Here is a 21,654-nt window from a genome sequence, read left to right as displayed (position 1 = left end):
TTTTAGGATTTCGACGATCGTTTGGTTTTTCATTATCTAAACGCAGTATTTTGAAATGTGTATTAAATAATTAAGTAATTTCAGTTATCTGTTTATGTGTTTAATAATTACCGGTAATTTCTACGTCAAAAAACGGGCATACATAATTGTGTAGGATATACATTACACACTGTTTTATGTTTCGTAGCACGTATGCCCCTAATTACATATTATTCTAGACTACATTGTGCTGGGTAGGTGATAATTATTTTGTTTTGTTTTGTATTTCAGAAATTTTGCTTAATTCTGCGTTTGTAATCGGAAAGGTTTAAAACAATACATCGTGATGGTGACTTTTGTTTTGTTTGGTCTTGCGATGATCATAACCAGCGTAAACGGTCAGTGTCAAGGTACGTAATCATATAACCATAAATCACTAGGAGTCGTTTTATGTGGAGTTGCTGGGGGGACTTAAACATGAAATGGATATAGGTTTAAGGCTGACACTTTCAAAGTATGGGCATTCGGTGAGAGCAAAAAAAAAAAAAAAAAGTGAAAGCATGATTTTGTTGGCATCCGATGAAATTTTTTAATGAGATCTTTGGGTTATACCCAAAACAATCCCACAGAAGCTTTGAACATTAACTTTCCTAGTTCCAAATATCTTCGAATCAAATGGTTTTTATATAGCGGGTTCGCCGTCGGACAGCTTTAGAACTGTCAAGTTTTCGTGAGGAGTAGCTCTGACTTCTTCAGTACAAAGTACCTGAGGATGAGACATGTAGGCCGCCCCTTGCCTACTCGTGGCTCTGAAAAGAGCCGTTCACCGAAGACTGTCCCTTGTCAACAGAGAACAAGCAGACCTCGTCTATGTGAAAGGTTTGGTGGCTCTGAAAAGAGCCATTCACTGAAGACTGCCCCTTGTCAACAGAGAACAAGCAGACCTCGCCTATCTGCTAATGAAAAGGTTTGGAGGCTCTGAAAAGAGCCTTTCACTGAAGACTGCCCCTTGTCAACAGGGAACAAGCATACCTCGCCTATCTGCTAATGTAAAATGTTTTGTGGCTCTGAAAAGAGCCGTTCACTGAAGACTTCCCCCCTGTCAACAGACCTCGCCTATCTGCTAAATTTAAAAGTTTGGTGGCTCTAACAAGGGCCGTTCACTGAAAACTGTCCCTTGTCAACAGCAAACAAGCAGACCTCGCCTATCTGCTGATGCAATTTCAATGAGTTTGCAACAAAGAAGGTTGCCCCGTACCTCTGATTATTAAATAAATACATAGGCTGCCCCTTGCCTATGAGGTCGGTGATAACCGACTGACGTCAGAACGGCTCCAAAGCATACGGGTGGGGGTGTGTGGGTGTGTGTTGGGGGGGGGGGGGTCAATCGGCCTAAATTGTCTGTCAAAAAGTGGCTGAAAAGAACAAAGAATAGGGAAAGGTGGAGGGGCCACATCTCACCTGCACGCACCCCCCCATGGACGCCAATCATGCAAAGTGTGAGCGCCACCATGCTCCACCATGGCTACCATTGTTACATCTAATCAAATCAATAGATTTAATTGTACCCAATAAATTGTTTTTCTTCTACTGCATTCGTTGGTACTTGATCCTTAACTTGACATTACGTTTGAATCTGTTTGTGTAGCCACTGTTCATTTTGTTCAGTTTCTTGTTAAAATGGTTAAGAACTAAAAATAACTGTTTCTCCATCAGTAATCAATAACGGTCGTAACGGTCGTGTCAAGGTACGTAAACATTAACCGTAAATCACTAAGAGTCGTTTTATGTGGAGTTGCTGGGGGGGCTTTAACATGAAATGGATATAGGTTTAAGGCTGACACTTTCAATGTATGGGCATTCGGTGAGAGCAAAATGTAAAAAAAAGGGGGAAGCATCATTTTTTGTGTGATTATTAAATAAATACATAGGCTGCCCCTTGCCTATGAGGTCGGTGATCATCGACTGACGTCAGAACGGCTCCAAAGCATACGGGGTGTGTTTGTGTATGTGATGTCAATCGGCCTAAACTATCTGTCAAAAAGTGGCTGAAAAGCCCTGCTGAAAAGAACAAAGAATGGGGAAAGGTGGAGGGGCCACATCTCCCCTGCCCGTACCCCCCGATTGACGCCAATCCTCCAAAATTGGGGGTGCCACCATGCTCCACCATGTCCACCATCGTTATATCCCCCATTGTACAGGGTGAGTCAAAAGATCTAACTGTACCCAATAAATTGTTTTTCTTCTGCTGCATTCGTTGGCACGTGATCCTTAACTTGACATTGTGTTTTTTTAAACTTGTAGCCACTGCTCATTTTGTTCAGTTTCGCGCTAAAAATGGTTAAAGAACTTGTAATAGCAGTTTCTTCATCAATAATGCGTGTGAAGTCAGTATAAAGTTTACACTGTTTTCAATTTATTATATAGCTGTACTGGAAGTAGCACTGGATGAGATTCCGACTGTAAACATATCCAGTCCGAATTACCCACGCCACTATGATCATAACCTGGATTGCTATTGGCATTTCACCTACCCACGAGGTCACGGGGTCACGGTGAAGTTCCTCGACTTTGGTACTGAACTAAATTACGACAAAGTGAGTCTATTTCGTTAATCATGATTGGAATAGCTAATCGTGGATTGTAAATAAGGGAATTTGTTAAATTTATGTAAAACTGGTTTTGACACTAATATTTAAATATTCTTCAAAAACGAATAAAAAACAGTCGTCTCTCAACACGCGATATTCCCGCGTCGAAATTGTCTGGTCAATGACGTAATGGTAATTTGTGCTCAACTGTTGACAGCCTCCATTGTATTACTAGGACGTCACCAGACAATTTCGGCGCCGGGAAATTTTGAATATAGCGTCAGGGCTATGACACTCAACTCATTTGCATAGCAAAATGACCCGTCTCCTCTGCAGCCAATTTGGTTCCGCTCCATCGAAATCAAGCTGGTCACGGAGGAGACTACCCTCCTTTGTGTTTGTTCATTTGTGTATGGAGAGCCCATCTTGGAGTCCGTAATGACTTAGGCTACGCTCTCAGCTAGAGTCCGACGCTGCATTTCACTAGAAATTCCTTTTCTGTGAAATCGCTATAGAGCCAACCGGGAACGCGTATTCGTTTTGAAAATATAGCATTAAAATTAGTATCACCCTTGTGGCCCCCTTGCAGTGGAAAACCTTAATTCGTTCATTAAAAGGAAATGAAAATTTAAAAAAAAACACGGATCTACCTGTGCACATATAAAATGGGCACAGCAATTTGTCTCAAATATGAATGAATTTTAAGAAACATACGGGATATGATGAACATTGACCTGACGCCATGATAGTAGGATCTATTAGTCGTTTTATATACAATGTATATACCGTATTGTCATAAAACCAATATTTGTCATTATATATAATGAGTAATATTTAGCAACGTAAATGTGCAGTTCATATGCACAAACGAATACTGATCTTTATGATATTCAGGTTTTTGTACATCACTTATAACATGTCACATAGGAGGTCATACGTGTTGACCTTCATCTATTGTATTTGTTCATCTGTGTATGGAGAGGATTATCGCCATTAAAACTCCATCAGTATTAGGGCGTAGTTCAGTGAACTCACCGTATTGCTATTCCAATTACTTTGATAATACATATAATAATGTATTAATGGGTCGAGGCGATTGCATTGAAAAACCTAATAAATTATTCATAACAGTTACGTAATCAATCGATAGTGCGGACACTTTTCATTTGCAAACCACCAAAATGTGTGATCTTTTAGCGTTGGAAAAGAAACCACGTGAATAGAGTGCCCTCTCAAGAATATCAACTCTCTGATAGCGTGTTGAGACACGGCTGTTTTTTATTCGTTTCTATGGTCAATATGAGTTTGTTTAAAATAAAACCATGTGATTCATGCTTCGTAATAATATTCCTAACATATAAGGCATAATGTTGTGATAGCCAGAGACTTCCTTCCACCCCACACTTTCTTTAGTTGTTTCTAGCGCCAACTCAAGATAATGAGACTATTGAATACCACGGTGCTCGTGAAGATCTACAACCAAGTATTCCTCGAACCATTTACCTTCGATGGAGGGAATTGTGGGTTCGGTTTCAAAGCGATGGAGGAGGTAGTAGACCGGGATTCCTCATTCAGATAACTGCTGGGCGTGAGTATTAGGCTATACTTCTGTGTATCCATCTATATACTGGATTCCATTTGCCCTCTGAACCCTATGTATTGGACTGAATTTTGCCTGTTAACAGAGTTCGCACTGTAAACATTACTCAAAATAACACAGTACAGAATGTCTTATTCAATTTTGAATTGGCTCGGTTCAAATCTGTTGTTTTGCCTTTATTAATAGCGAACTTGTACAAAACAATGCACTTGTAATGAGGTATTGATGCGTTTAATTAATATTTTTTTCCCTTCGGAGTTCGTGCATTAGACGCATCAACATCTCAGTAAGTGTACAATTTAAATCCCAACAAGTGATATGCGTTCATTATTAACCTAATAGAGACATTGCGATTTCCAAACGTAGACATCGGACGTACGTTGATCTATTCAAAACCACTCTCCTGTATCGAAGCGAGGTCACGTATTTAGCTATTTTTGAAGATATTCCACGTGCGAAATCGACGTAGATACATCATTGAAAATGCACAAAATGTGTCCATTTCGCATTATGTTAAGGACAGTCAAAGATAATGAACATACGAAGGAAAGTCTACTTATTATTAAGATCTTTTTGTTTGTAACAAATCATTATAATAAAGGTACAGCGATGTGATAAAAATGGACTAAATTTAAACGCAATATTCATACGCAGAGATTGCCCATTGAAATGTGTGTGATACTTTGCGTACAAAAATTACGATTTCCCATTTTGGATTCCAACGTAGAATAAAACGCAGATGCTACGTTGAAATATGCTGATTTTACCTCATGTCTAAGTCCATGCAACGCGTCCAATTTTCAGGACGAAAGAATCTCATTTTGAAAGTAAAGTCATGATGTATGTATGGATGTAGTGATCTTTAATCTACCAAAATATATGTTTTTGGGCAACTAAGCACAAAAAACAATTAAGTTTAATCAGCATGTAGGTCAAAATTTTAGTCAAAATCAAAAGCGGCCTGTTTGAACTAGGTAGAGACTCAGCTAACTGTTATTTTTTCAATCACTATGCCCTCTATCGACCTAGATTAGATTAGATCAAATATTATAGTATTTTTTCCAGCTGAATTGTTCTCCTTCGTGACGAATGAGCACAATCCAGTTTGGAACCGAGACTAGCAATATTTAACACCGTATTAACGTACGTGAAAACGTATGTTCCACGTGCTGCGTTTGGAAATCGTAATGTCTCTAATATATGCCCGGGCGCGCACTCTAACACTGAAGGTGACAAAAAATATTTCTTACACTTTGGGGGACTTTGAAGAATTAAGTTGAAATATTAGTTACCTTTCCGGTGCTTCCGGTAATGTCTATACCTTCATCATAGAGGTTTAGTTATGTTATTCATGCACATTTGTTTTCTATTTATTCATTAGGAGGTCCAGCGTGTGCGGAAGACATACCAAGCTGCATGCATCAAGAAACCTATCTCATATGCGTAGATGATCATCGCAAATGTGATTCTTTTGTAGACTGTGATGATGGGTCTGATGAAACTAATTGTGGTATGATAATGTTGTCATGACGAATACCGTAAAACCTCGTTTACAAGCACATAGAGTGTTTTTGGTGAAAGCTAAATTAATACGAAACAGCTTTTAATATGCCAATAACATTATAGATTTGTCTTACAATAGTACTTTTTTGTATCGGTAATTTATTTGCTCAAACTCCATAACGTTATCACTTTGTCGATGAATGGCGCCTGGATTAATTAAGTTTTCCTCAAGAACACTATATATATGCATGTAGACGAGGTTTTATGGTATATAAATTGCTGAAAACTGTCTCTGACGCGCGATTCGAGAAGTGCAAGTAACGACCATACCATCAAAACTATAACGGCGCCCTTCACAGTCAGTCTTAGTCAGTATAATGCAAATAATAAATTATGGTTTTTGTTCGTTATTATGCGAAATTGTAATGTATAAACGTACATACACAATATTAACATAACATAACGTTATACACAAGTAATTCAGTGTCATTTCTTGACACTTTTCTTTTCTTTTGATGTGCACTGATGTAGGAAGAGTGCGAACTTAAACACGTAACATTGGGAAGGCCTTTTATCACAACAAAGGGTTACTTTCTGATAGGTGCATTTAACTCTTTGAGGCATGACAATCGATCATTTACATAATAAATACAATGTTAAATCCTTTGTGTATGAAAGATATGTCATGCATAAACCGACGATTTCATGGCTTACAATAAAATGCCGTTTTTTTAAGTTGAAATTTAGTATCAACAAACCAAATGTTAATCACACTTACAACGGTGGTGAGATAGAGAAGGTGTGAGAGGGAAAAGCAGAGACAAAGGAGAAGATTTCGAAGGAAGACTAGAAAGCAGGATAGTGAGCATGATGCGTATTTCATGTTTTTTTTTTTTTTTTTTTTTTTTGTTGTTGTTTGTTTTGTTTTTTAATCAGGTTTGTGTTTCGACGAAGAAGCTAACGTAACTATCAATGAAGTCCACGTCATTACCACTCCTGGTTATCCTATTAGGTACCCAGTCGACTTAGACTGCAGTTATCATGTCAGAGCTCCTACAGAATTCAACATTGTGTTTACCATCATCGATTTCTTTACCGAAATGGTTTATGATTATTTGCAAATCCAGGTAGGATTACTTGCACTATGCAAATATCCTTTCGTTTTTGTTTTTTGTTGTTGTAACATTTCTTTTATGTATATGGTGTGCGTTTTAGCTTTATGTCCTTGATTGTTGCTTTTATTACGATGAGTCTTTGACCACAATGGTCAAAGTAAGTGTACTGATCATTTTGGGTTTATGCATATTCGTAGCAAACTATAAATCACTGCGTATTTTTTCTGCAGTCATCGCCAGATGCAACACATATGGAGGCACTCACTTTATTTGGCGTAAGTTCCCCGGATGAAATCTACACCAATAGTCAAGAAATTTGGATGACCTTTGTTAGCGACGCGTGGACATCATACAATGGCTTCAAAATTGAGATCTCTCTTACAGATGTCACTGGTAAGAAGGGACAGTATCCGAAACAATTTGCCCATGTATGACATCAGCCCTGTAAACACACCCCACACATGACATATTCAAACGGCACATGTACGTGCGGTTGAATGGCGTAGACCACCAAATAACTTATCCATTGAAAAGCACGCAAAATCAACATCTATACTACATTTTCACTTTTTTACGTCATCCATGTAAGTGCTGAATTTTTAATTTTTAATTTCAATTTTGGTTAACTTTATAGAGTCATTTTTTATTAAAGAATATTGAAAATCGACGTCCCTATTTCAACACCAAAACTAACATTAAAACTGTTCCGTTAGCAGTGAAATCGATTTGCATTATTTCTTTCTAATTTAGTGATAAATAGGATAGCATCTTTCATTTAAATCAGAACATGTCAACTTCACGAAGAATATGATCTCTAAGACACCACATTATCACCAGAAGCCATATACTTTTTGACCGGAACTCATCACCATGACCTTTCGTGTAGTGAGTTGGTGTACGCGTCTTTTAAGTCGGTTGTGCGCAATTTTACTTATTTAATATTAAGGGCGTAAACCACCAAATAACTTCTCCATTGAAAAGCACGTAAAAATCTCCTGTTTTAAACGGCGTTTTCTACCAGGCGTGACAATATTTTTCACTTTTTAACGTCATCCCTGTATTAATTAAGGACTGGAATTTCATTTAAGCTTCAATTTTGGGGAACTTTACAGGTTCAGTTTTTTATTAAAAAATGTTGAAAAGCGACGCCGCTATTTCAACGCCAAAATTAGCATTAAAATTTGTTCCGTTAGCAGTAATTCGGACAGGGCCTACTTTTCTTGTGAAATCGATTTGTATAATTTCATATCTATTTTAGTCATTAATAGGTTAGCATCTTTCATTTAAATCAGAACATGCCAACCTCACGAAGAACATGGTCCCTAAGGACATCACATTGTCTCATGCAGCCATATACGTTTAACCGGAACTCATCACCATTGCACCTTTCGCGCAGTGATTTAGTGTAATTCAGCAGCAGGGTCTGGTCCCATTAATCACAATATTCTATCAATAAGTTGTTCTGCCGTTGTCGAAATTCAATGGCTGTATTGCATGATCCAATATAATTATAATGACTTCCGCTGTATTTTGTCAAGTATTTGTACTACATTCTTGTGGGTTTGCAAAAATTCAGAAGTTAAAAGTATACATTAACGATCTGATCGCCGCTCGCCTGCATTTATTAAATATGCAAATATTTGTATGCAATAATCCAGCGTATTTGATTTGTTTTTCAGTCACTAAGTGCAGGGGTATCCACTGGGATTGCTTTAATACGTTTCTAACATGTTTCAATAGGAAATATCTGTGTGATATAGATGAACAATGTCGTAATGGAATCGACCAAGAAAACTGTGCTGGTAAGTACATTATTTGCACGTTGTGATTTATTTTAGTCCCTGGAATTCTGAGAAAATAATAATAAGCACTAATGATGTCCAAAAGTAGGCCCCGGCATTGGGTATGTAGAAAATAATAATTATTGATCTACCCTTATAGATGTCATATTACCTTTATGCTGTGTAATATTTTAGCTGTCAAATGGCGCTCTGTAAGTTTACTTGCTTCTGACATCATGTAGGTATTTCATAGTGATTGGTAAATACAGCCTGTCTCAAAAAAAAATTGTGCAAGTGAAAAGCGCCCTCTATGGTAATTAGAAAATACCGTTGTGACATGATGCTTATATCAACGTCAAGGGCGTAGTCTTAGCTCCCAAATGCCGTGTGTTCTGTTCAAATTGCTTGTTTTAATCTCGAGATATGTTTAGTTAACAACGAAAGGGTAAAATCACAATTGTGCCACGTTTACTAGGGAAAAGGGCTGCATATGTAAATCAATGATAGCTGATGTTAATGCGTCTAATGCACGCCCCCTTCAGGGCTCGTGCATAAGACGCATCAACATCAGCGCGCATGCATTTGTTTGTCTAATTTCTCTCCCAACAAGTAATACGCGCTCATAACCTATATGTTTGCAATATTTGTTTGTCTTTTAACATGTCTTGAGTGACAAAGAAAACAGTATTAACCATGAAAAAATCATTAACATGCACCTGTATTTAATTTTACAGCAGACTATGAAATATCTATTTCTCTTTTAATCTGATTTAAGTGGAAAAAGAGAATCATATAATACCTGTATCATGGTAAAACAGTAAAACAGTAAAAACTATTTTTATTGTTGTATAATTGATGCGTTCCTTTGATTTCACGATGGAACTCTTGATAAACTTGATGCTATCATTGATTTACAAGTGCAGTCCTCTTGATCTTCCCTAGCAAAAGTGGCACAATTGTGATTTTACCCTTTCGTTGTAAACTAAACATATCTCAAGTAAATTGAACAGAACAAACAGCATTTGAGAGCTAAGACTACGCCCTTGACGTTGATGTAAGCATCATGTCACACCGGTATTTTCTAAATGCCATAGAGGGCGCTTTTTACTTGCACAATTTTTTTTGAGACAGGCTGTATATATGGTTGTTCTAATCATTACCTAATTACGTGGTTTTGGTTAGGGTATACAGGGGTGAACATAACGGGTACCTTAATTATTTAGCTGCCTGAATGATATTAATCTGTGCGTAATAATTAAACAGGATTACCAGGAAGAGGAAATCAAGTAGTACAACTGTCACCAGGAAACGCAACTATATTAACCTCCCCATCCTACCCACTCTTTTATCCTGCTGACATCGACATCCAATGGCAACTCATGAGTCCTCCTGAATCCGTCATCCGTCTTGCTTTTATCAATTTCTCGCTCGCCATCAACGAGGACTTTTTGTATATCACCAGCAATGGGTCCAGGAATTCTGCGGTAACTCTTGGGAGCTTTACTGGCATAGATGCTGCGGGGAAGGTGGTGCTATCTGACGGTAATGAACTGTGGCTTCGGTTTGTTGCTGGGAATTCGATGTCCGTAACAGCTGGAATGGGTTTTGTGATGTCACTTACCGTAGAAGGTATTTCTGACTGAGAAATTATGTTGTGCATGAGTTCCATTTGGAGCTATTACTAGGTACTAGGTTAACATAAGGTTAAGAAGTACAAAGTTGCACGTGTTCCCCCATGCACTGTATATAAGAATAGAAAACATTACACAATGTTTAATAAAAAGGGAACAGAGCAACACAATGAGACAAATAAAACTCAATATTGATTGTTTACTCATAATGAGTGCACGTTAATCAACATTGAGTTCAATTCAATAATTTACCGTTGAGTTCTAATTATTTACAGCGTACACGTCTAGCATTTTTTCTAGCCTTTTTGTTTGAACCTTTGAGCTGTTAATTGGTAAATGGTTAATGATAAAACGGTTAATAATGGATTACAACATTTAGCTCTCTCTCATTTATGTGTGTTGGAGGTGAGTGTTGGAGTGTGAATAAGTAGTAATAATATTACGTATGAGTTTCAAATAGCATGGAATGTTTCAGAAATAAACTTATTTACATTACTTATATACACATACACTAGTGGAAGTTTTGGATGAGAAAACGGACATTTTGATGAGAAACGGCCAAAATGGTCAGAATTTAATTTTCTCATTCTTTTGGATGAGAAAATAATAATGTTTATTTCGCGGGATTAGCAATTCTCACCAGTTTAATAAGACAATAATGATTGACAGACACACCAGGAAGTTTCTCATCCAAAAGAATGAGAAAATTAAATTCTCACCATTTTGGCCGATTCTCATCAAAATGTCCGTTTTCTCATCCAAAACTTCCACTAGTGTTACTGGTTTGAAAAAAAAATGAAAAACTTGCTGTAATTTTTTACTTTTGCCTGGAATAAATTGTTCAGGGGTAAGAAACCAGGAAACCCACACACAAAAAAAAATGCACAAAACTCTCTTCGAGATTCGAACTACGGCCCTACCGATATAAAGACCCGTTCTAAACCACAAGACCACAACACACGTTACGAAAACGATTACAAAATACGTATACATACGTATGAAACTCGGGCTTCTATCATAATAAGAAATTAAAACAAAGATTTGAGATAGCCCTTATGATAAATACTGTAATTTACCACGGTCTCCTATTATTATATTGAGCTAAATGTATATATTGAACCATTTGAAGCGGTCTTCCACGGTCATCCACGGGGTATGAATAAAGAGTATACCAATCAAGACTTTATACAGTTTTCATGGCAGATCGTCACACTCAATAGGGGCTGTGGTGAATCGTGGAAGATCGATAAACAATAACTGTTATCGTGTGTATTGTTTCAATTGAATTACATGTCTTCCTCGGTAGCTTAGTGGTTAGCATCAGACGCTGTCAATACGAGATCATGGGTTCAATTCCTGATAGCAGCATTTATTTATTTTTTATTTTTTTCTTCGATAGGTCTAGGGTAAGAATTTTTTATAATGAAAATAAACTTTTATTATTATTTCAGATGAGCAAAAAGGATAATTTATTTTATTGTTTTATGTTATTAATTAGTTTTAAAATGTTTTTGTAGGTGATCTGACCTTATATAAAAGGCTAATGGTATACGCGAGTTATAATAACCTGATAGCAGCATTTATTTATTTTTTATTTTTTTCTTCGATAGGTCTAGGGTAAGATTTTTTTATAATGAAAATAAACTTTTATTATTATTTCAGATGAGCAAAAAGGATAATTTATTTTATTGTTTTATGTTATTAATTAGTTTTAAAATGTTTTTGTAGGTGATCTGACCTTATATAAAAGGCTAATGGTATACGCGAGTTATAAATATGTTTAATAAGGAAATAAATATAATTATTAGGTCTTGATGATGCTGAAGCTGATGATGATGATGATGATGATGATGATGAAGATGATGATGATGATCATCATCATCATCATCATACTAAGCAGGGAGGGATTCGTTCAGTGTGCATATATCTGTAGGGGATGTACGCGTATGTGAGCTTTCATATAGAGTTAAGTGCCCTAACCTGCCCCAAGCACTAAGTATGATATTATACTTATCGAAAGGACGATACACACACCATTTCCCTAACAAGTATGTTTTCATATTTATAGCAGAAAACCTACTTGGCGCATGCCTATATTAAATCATACTTATTTTATTACAGTTTGCATATCTGAAGTCAGATGATTGCACATACTAAGCTAGCTTAATATTAAGTATGGTTTCATATTTATCAAAAGGCTTATCACCATGCCCGAGTAAGTATAAGTTCATACTTATAGCAGAAGACATTATTGACTAAACACATTAATATTGCTATCTTCAGTAGACGAAAGTTCATACTAACACTAGTGGAAGTTTTGGATGAGAAAACGGACATTGTGATGAGAAACGGCCAAAATGGTCAGAATTTAATTTTCTCATTCTTTTGGATGAGAAAATAATAATGTTTATTTCGCGGGGATTAGCAATTCTCACCAGTTTAATAAGACAATAATGATTGACAGACACACCAGGAAGTTTCTCATCCAAAAGAATGAGAAAATTAAATTCTCACCATTTTGGCCGATTCTCATCAAAATGTCCGTTTTCTCATCCAAAACTTCCACTAGTGATAGTCGGTGTAAACTAAAATCAAAGTCAAAACAAACTTACAATAATTAGTCATATCTTGTTATTTATTTCAAACAGAAGGATGTTCGGCTTCCGAATTTGCATGCAGAGATGGCGGACTGATCACGTGTAAAGATGCACAGGTTCAGTGTAATTTCATGCAAGAATGCCCTGACGCGTCTGATGAAGGCCCACAGTGTGGTAGGTGAAACTTTTTTTCATCATTGCGATACGCCTTGAACTTCGCACACGTTCATAGACGACCACATATACTAATGTTTGTATCGCATGAGGCTGTACATTCACAACCAACGATGTTACAGTACCATGAGTACGCCGGCATATACGACGAACTAAATATTCTACAGTCGAACTCTAACACTCTTTATTCAGCAGTATTAAGACCGGGCTAACATACCGCTTAAAATCGATTGTTTTAGTGTTTCCCGAATACTATAAACAATAAAGAAGGGGTAGAGCTGGAATCTTGGGTCAGGTTACATTTTTGTATAGGGCTGTACATGTGTTATTTGGCCGGTTTTCATAATTCATTTTCTCGCAGTAACATTGGCCTAGTTATCGTTGTTATATTCCTGTTTTGCTTTCTATTTTTCCCCTTCTTATTATTCTGACAAACAGTTTTTGTCTTCTATAACAATACTTGAGTTGTATATGCTACCTGTCGTTATCATTCTTCCAGGGTTTTGTTGGAATCCGATATTTAACCTAGACTCGAGGAGCACCACACTTAGCTCATTATTCTCTCCATACCAATACCCACCACATCTAAGATGCTTCGCTCAAATATCAACGCGATCATCATACGGAATCAAACTCGTTGTTACAAATTACATGATCACTGAGCAGGATAAGCTACTGCTGTCTAACAATTATATCGACGAGATATCTTTCGATGGGTTGGACGAGGATGTGACGTATATCTCGGGCCGTGTGATGTCCGTTTTGAGTTTCCGTAGTGATGTATGGTTGGGATACGTGATTGGTGCTAATAATGTGACCACAGGTTTTTCGATGGAAATTTCAAGATATCGATTGGGAGGTAAGTGTAGACAAATTATTTTGAAAAATGTTTGCCAATTGTTTACAATTACATACAAAATATAACCCGGCATTTAAATTCGTTTTGATCAATACCAAAGCTTGTTTACATCATTTCAAAAACATTTTTGTTTTTCTTGGATAACATGGTATAAAATTATGTAATTTTCACATGATAGGGAGTGCCAGCACAACTTACGTATTTATTTCCCCAAAAGGCGTTAATTCCAATAGCTGCCTTGTGTCACATTTTTCTGGTATATTTAAACATTTTAAAGTTTAAATAAAATGACATTTAAAATCGATATGCTTTTAAACTCTAGTTTATGTTTTAACTATTGTTAACATCATTTGGTCCCCAAAAATTCTCCAATGCCAAATTTAATAATGGCTGCCATTGAATTTAGCTGCTTTTGGAACATTTTTTTTTCTTCGCACATGGGAGGTGAAGAGATTTGCAATTATCGTTTTTAAAGATAACCACTTCTAGTGGTCCAATGTTACTAGATTGGCAAAGCTACTGCTATACTTAGGCAAATTTATTCCGCTTTTGTACCATACTTCATCAGTTTACTTCATCAGTTTAGCTTCAAAACAGTAAATTTTTAGCGCGCTTCTCGCGCATATGCACAGTTAACGTATTCTGTCTCCAAAAAGTGCTGGATTCACCATACTTCAACAATTTATTCCACCCCTCCCACCCCCACCCCACATGTCACAAATAAATCTACGCCACTGCTCTTATCTATATTTCCTATTATCCTCAGATGACTCGACAATGTCTTGTACCAATGAAGAGTTCGAATGCACCAGTGCGATGCCATCAGCAATAGTGTGCTTCAACTCTAGTGTACGCTGTGATTCCTTTGCTGACTGCCCGGACCAAACAGACGAACAAGGATGCGGTAGGTGCAATTAATACAAGAGGGCTTACCATAATTCAGCCGTGATGCCTTGCGCAAAATGGTCAGACATGTGAGGTTTTGAGTGCTTACTGTCAATCATGTGAAGTTCTAAGTGCTTACTGTTCATGGTCAATCATTACTCATTAGACACAAAGTCCCCGGCGTTTTTTTTCATGGGATGCAGACCTGCAATCACGTGATTCGATGATGTGTTGAGCATGTTTGATGATGACGTAATTTATCGTATGTGACTGAGGTGGTACCCTTGTTACCCGCTGAATACCTTTTTTTTAATCAGTCACTAGTCTTGTTTACTGGACTATGCTTATTATATGCAAATCCAAAGATCCAATCATCACGTTACTGTGTACAAATGACTTAAAATGGCATTTCGTGATGCATAGCCTCGTCCCCGAACTGAAGCTTGCTTTTAATACCATCAGAGATCTGTAACTACACAATGTGCGTTAACATTGCCTTCTTGCAAAGCCAGTCGTTTGACAAAGACGACGTGTGTAATCTCCGACTGCACAATGCGCGAAACTACAACACAGTAACCTATGCGTCACCGTATAGTAATGTAACTCGGACAATCAATGTCCGAATCACTGACATCTTAAAAATACCCTCTTTCTTTTTATGGATATCTATAGAATCCTACCCTAAAAGAGGATGTAAAACTCACGCACAATACCCTTTAACTGTTCCAAGCTGTCGACTTGTGACATTTTGGACCTCTCTTCGGTAGGCTACTAATCATATATATTCGATAATCGAATTTAAAACTATTCCATGAATACAAATAATAATATATGTCATCTATTTTCTATAAGGCTTCCCAACAGCAAAGATAAGCACAACTCAACAGGTACCGTCAACTTCAACTGAAACTGCTTCCACAACTTCCCAGAAACTCCCAACGACAGTCCAGATGTGGACATCCGAATTGTTCATAACATCGTCAACAGACCAGATGTCGACATCAGAATTATTGACCTCTTCATCAGATCAACCGACAACAGCAGCAGCGATACCGACAAAGTCACCGACAGCACCATCAACGCAGTCGACAAAGCCAATAGGTCATGCGACAACATCGTCTGTGCATATTGTAGTAGATGCAGATAGGATTCCGTGATTACGCTCTACTCTTTCTCAGAGGATGATTTAAGGAAGCCCCATCATGCACTGCGAAAGTGTTATCACTAGAGTTTCAACTGCCACTTTACTTTTCAAATCCCATTGAACTCTGTGCAAAAGATGTTGTTTTAGAATTGTGCGTGTGTCATCACTACTTGGTCGATTTCGGAACAAAAGTGATGTGTGTTTAAAGGATAATTCACACCTTCTGTAGATAATATAAAATGTGAAATCGACCGGCATCTTCACAGCGTTTTTTATGTAAATATAACTGTACAAATTCAATTTAACCATGCACTTCTATGTAGCATAGCAAAGCAGTGGTATCATGTTACTCACACTGCTCGCCTGCTGCACACTAAACCCAGTGGGGCGGTGGGTAGTACTTAAATCATCCTCTGACTCTTTCTGAACACTTTATTCAATTAATACTGTCCTCCCATCTTGCAGTTCACGAAAATGAGTGAAATTACCCATGTATCTTGCGATTCTTTGCTTTAAAAGGTGTACTTTATTCATGTAATATCTATAATATCAACTATGCATATAACAGCTATTCTAAAATCTCAGTCATAACAGTAGACCATTTAGGAAAAACTCGGAAAGCAGTGCCCATGAGCAATATTTTTTCAGTAAGCTAGAGGGTCATTGATTGAGAGAGGTTATAACTTATTCAGCCAATGTCAACATTTTGTCAACAGTTTTCCTGACATACTAAAGTAACACTTTTTTTGGCACTTCACAATATAACAATGAAGGACAGAACACGCCAATGTTCATAATTGTTGGCACTACTGGATTTAGGCAAATTAACCCTTGGCAACGTAAACATCGAACTCTTGTACACAAGACATAACTGTATGATATGGAATAATAAACTGGGTAATTTATAAATAAATTGAATACATGAATACAAAACCCACCCAAGTCCATGGACAGTAATTTTGAGAAAACTATAAAATAACTGTGTATCATTTTAATTCCTTATGTTTTATTTTTACATGGTAAATAGTGCAAGTTTTACAGGCAAATGAGTGGGTTAAATTGTATTCGGTATGACGATTAGCATTTCGGGGACTTAGTAAGGGGTCATGTTGTATGCCAGACTTGCGTGGGTTTTTGAATCACATAGTAAGTGTATTCTTAACCCTTTTCTCTCGGTCTGCCCATTCAACTTTATTTCTGGATTGTTTACCACTTGTTTCGTCATCAATGTTGCTATCACCTCAATTTAGTACGTCAGCCATCTTGCCCTGCATACTATAATATATGTGCAAAAACAACCCAAGTCCTGAACTTTTTTTTGGATTCCACATGCTCAATAGACGTACGCAGTAGGTGGATCAGTGTTGTTCATTCATTCATTCATATGATAGGCATTTTATGTATAAGAAACGATTTTCCATGTTTAACTCAATTTGACCAAAGTATGGACTTGGTTGGGTTTTGTATTCAGGTATTCGTGGCAGTTGTCGTCAGTAAACGTCGATTTGAAAAGGTTTATTACCTTGGTTTGTCAACTTTTAATGCTATGCGCTTGGTTTTGGAATGATGCATGATGTGGAGACATAATTATCTATTGGATCCAAAGAAGATAATCACAGTATCCCATAATACATTGCGGCGAGGATTTTGAACCAGTTGAGCCAACACAGTTATAAAATAATACATTGAAAATGTATTGTTGGATGCTGAGGATATATTTCTGGTTATGGACGGAAATGTATTGTTGGATGATGTGAATATATTTTTTGGTTATGGACCATTTTAGTACTTTATTCTTCAAAGGTATATTTTAAAACTGGTCAACAACACTCACTTTTTGAACCGAATATTTCAGAGAAACCATTCTCCGTCCTCAGCGGTGTAATGCTGTTGGTAGACTGACTGATGATTCTCCAGTGTTTCTAGATGTTGTTACTTTATTCTTGTTTTTGCTGGGTTAACCAAAATGGTTACACATTGATGATTTAGAGGAAACAAACAGTAATGATTTACAGTATCATTTAAATATGATTTGATTGATTTGAATGTATGCCACACGAAACAACTATAGGTCTTATTGCCTACAAAGGCGTTCATGTTAATTATTGCTCTTTCTGTTAACAGTAATATTTTTATTTTCTAATTCGAGTATAATACAATCCTCGATTCTAAAATATCTGAATAAGTTGCCACTTGACATATACTAAACACTCAGAATTATTCAGATGCACAACATTTATCCCATTACTTAATTAACCAATATTTTATCATTTGAAACCTTTTCGGGGCCCCTGTATCTTTACATGTATTACTTTACTTTACTTTACTTTACTTTACTTTACTTTACTTTACTTTACATTCCTCATCTATTACATCAGTTACTACACTTATTAAATCTATTGCAATTTCTCATTTATTCATCGATTATTAATTGCATTTGATATTTGCTTCTAATTAGTTGCCTTTCTTTCAGCAAGCTCTCTTGAATTTATAACATTTGATATCTTCATTTTCTTTTCCCCCTATATAGCAGCATGAATGAGATCTGTGATAGTTTATCATGCTTGTAGTTCTGTTTATAAGTTACTGTATAACTTCGTCTTTAAGTCAATGTCAGCTTGTTTATGAACATACTTGACTCGCTACCTTTCTTTATATCATTTTTTGTTAGAAGTGTTTTGGTTTCTCTGCATGTAATTGTAATGCATGCCATATGTAACTCATTTGATATCAATACATGGTTTGTAATAAACATATGAGCAAAATTATAATTTATAATATTCGAAATGTATATTGCGTGTGAGATTGTGCCTCTTTGTGAGGGGTGTGGTGGTAGATAGAGGTGGGGCTGAGTTTGATGTATGATCTTGTTTTAGTTTAAATGTACTTGTCTTAGCTTAATGTTTATTATACTTCTGCATATATAGTAAAGTGCGATGCACGCCATATGCAAATGTACTTTAATTTTAATACAGGATTTGCAATATGTAATATGAGCAAAATTAGAAGTGCCCAAATTAAATGTAGACCAACATGTGTTTGGTGTTGGTTAATGTCAATAAGGGGTGTGGGTGAGTACGGGTCGAAAGTACTATAATCGGTTGAAGATGTCCAAGCTTTTAAAAGACATGTAAACTTAATATGAAGTCGTAAAGGATTTGAATACTTTTCTAGTGGGTGATTGTCAGGGCGATAACCAGATCTTACCCTACACTTTAATAATCTTACATTTTTTGTTGTTATTTATTTAATATTCTGACCGTCTGACCGGGGTAAAGTGGTCCCAATATTAGGGGTGAAATGTCTACAATGCCCGTCCCTAGCATTGTCACTGGTAATAACCGTGAGAGTTGACCGTCAGTAATGTTTATTCTTTTACAGATACGTGTAGCGTAAACCCTGTGTCGATTAATATTTCGGCTAACCAAGAAGTCATATGGTTGCGGTCCCCCGGATACCCAAATATAAAATATGACAATGACACATTATGTCGATGGAATGTACAAGCCAAGAATACATATAGGTAACAATAAACTTGATAAATGTTATGTCAAAGTACGTGCTGGTGTCTATGTCTCTGTTTGTGAGTCTGTCTGTATCATGTCGCCTGTCTGTCTCTATACCACGTGGACAATATCACTGTGAATCTTTTATACAGACTTGACATTTAATATGGAATATTTGTTCACGAAGTGCTAAGACTAATCTGAAAGGGGTCTGCATAAACCGCACGGGTTAAATATTTATTGGGGTGTGTCGGGAGATGGTGTCAACTAATTGTTGATAGATAATGGGCTTTCCATGGGTTTACATTATGGTGCTCATAATGTAGTATATTTGCCTAAAATGGCGGATTTAAGGAGGCTGAATTTTAGCTTTTTGGGGACACAATTTCACACTTTATGTAACATTGTTATGTTATTATCAAATTTATTTGGGTTTGATTTGATATTTCCTAAATTGCAGCAATTGCCATTTTTTCACAAGCTCCTCCCACATTCAAAACTGGTACATTACAAGTGCATTTAGCTGTGACAAATGCCAATTGCTGACAAAGTTCATGAAATATCACCTCAAACCCCAATAAACTTGATAATATAACAGAACAATGTTGCATAAAGTACGAAATTGTGTCCCCAGCAAAGCTCAAATTCAGCCTCCCTAAATCCGCCATTTTAGGCAAATGCACTACATTATGAGCACCATAATGTATACTCATGGAAAGCACAATTTCTAACAAAAAATATTTGAAACCATCTCCCGACACACCCCAATTAATATTTAACCCGTGCGGTTTATGCAGACCCCTTTCAGAATGGCCATACTAAATGTCAAGTCTGTAATAATCCCGATATCCTGCTCTCTTTTTTTATATATCAAATGATACTTACCAATAATTGTACTAGTGTGTATCCTTTACCCAGAGATATCAAATATGTACCAAATTCTCCACATTTTAGATCAATATGACGTCATAATGTTGTGAATACGCCCACGCGAATGTGGCAAATTGCGTTCTAATATGAGTGGAAATCACAATTTATTCTATATAAAGCATGTTTGAACTCTAAATCAAAAATATGAAATTTTAATAATATTCCATAGAATTTGTTTATCGCGATATTCAAAAAATTTAAATTATTTGATATCAGAAGGACACTCCTCTTTTTCAGAATGCAATTCGATATGTCTGATGTGCTCTTAGGTCCCACAAAAAGTACTGTGCAAACGTTGCTATCCGATTCCTAAAGAGCTTCTCAGCACTTCAAACCTTACATTTTCTGCAAGTTGAAGGTTGTATTTATTGAAGAGAAGAAACTGATTGTCTGCTATATCACCTATACATACCATACATCTCACGGCAGTATTTTATAAGCCTTTCTGATATAATTTCGTTTAGTAACATGTTAATTGTTTTCCAAGTGATTTCCTATTTACAGACGCGCACTGGTAAGACTTTAATACGCATTTCTGAATAATGCCAAATCTTACTCATACAATTTCTAGGCTGCATGTTAGGTTTTTACTCACAATTTACATAACCTTTCACTTATAGCATAATCATTGGTATTCAAGATATAACCCTAGACAGAGGCTTTGATTTTCTAACAATTTACGATTCGACACACGCGGTGACCGCTGTTCTAACAGGTGGGACGAAGTTGAAGCAGATCATATCAAAGGAAGAGCGTGTCTTGATAGAATTCGTATCAGATAGAACTGTTGTCGACAAAGGATTTAGTATTGAGCTGTCGCAGTTTGATTCTGAAGGTACGTAAAAAAAAATAACAATCACTCCATATTTTATTGCTTTCTTGAGTTCATTCGGTAAAGTAACAGCTTTATCAGGGAACTCATATCGCGGAATCTCCTGAATGTGGTAATGGCATCATACAGGGTCTTTATCATGGTAACTCTAACGCTGTGCTTATAGTGTTTCAACGTGCGATTCAGCATGCATATTTATATGGGCCAATTTATTTATTTTGGTTATAAATTGCATCTCCGTCGATTCCTGACGATTGTATATAGACATTCGCTGATAAATTCATTAAGAACTTGATACATGCTAGTGACTAAATTGCTTTATCGTGTTGGCTACGTATTAAAATGCTTGTAGACATATGCCTGGTTGATTGTTAAATACATGGATTATATCATCGTGTCAGTTAAATAGATAATGTATTAACGACTGTAATTTAAAGTGGTCTCAAATTCTTCCTCTATAACTGCCATCGTCTCCTTTTTCCATCCGTGTTCTGAGGTTTAAATAGTGACAATAAGGTGCTTAAAAA

At 36.6% G+C, this 21,654-nt stretch overlaps 1 protein-coding gene across 1 annotated transcript; it reads left to right on the top strand.

Annotated features, from left to right (window-relative positions):
- The first annotated feature begins 284 nt into the window (after window positions 1-284).
- On the top strand, window positions 285-21,138 carry LOC140162004 (CUB and sushi domain-containing protein 3-like). The gene is made up of 14 exons (XM_072185294.1): window positions 285-389; window positions 2,407-2,576; window positions 3,984-4,158; window positions 5,552-5,680; window positions 6,610-6,800; window positions 7,019-7,181; window positions 8,468-8,590; window positions 9,833-10,198; window positions 12,849-12,971; window positions 13,471-13,830; window positions 14,597-14,734; window positions 15,568-15,816; window positions 19,241-19,382; window positions 20,916-21,138. Exons 1-14 carry the CDS (start codon window positions 326-328, stop codon window positions 21,136-21,138), a joined length of 2,616 nt encoding a protein of 871 aa, XP_072041395.1. The 5' UTR covers window positions 285-325.
- The last annotated feature ends 516 nt before the right edge of the window (window positions 21,139-21,654 follow it).

The sequence above is a fragment of the Amphiura filiformis genome, chromosome 10 (assembly GCF_039555335.1).
Source record: "Amphiura filiformis chromosome 10, Afil_fr2py, whole genome shotgun sequence".
In the NCBI taxonomy this organism is placed as follows: Eukaryota; Metazoa; Echinodermata; class Ophiuroidea; order Amphilepidida; family Amphiuridae; genus Amphiura; species Amphiura filiformis.
This window is presented reverse-complemented; position numbering and strand designations above follow the sequence as displayed.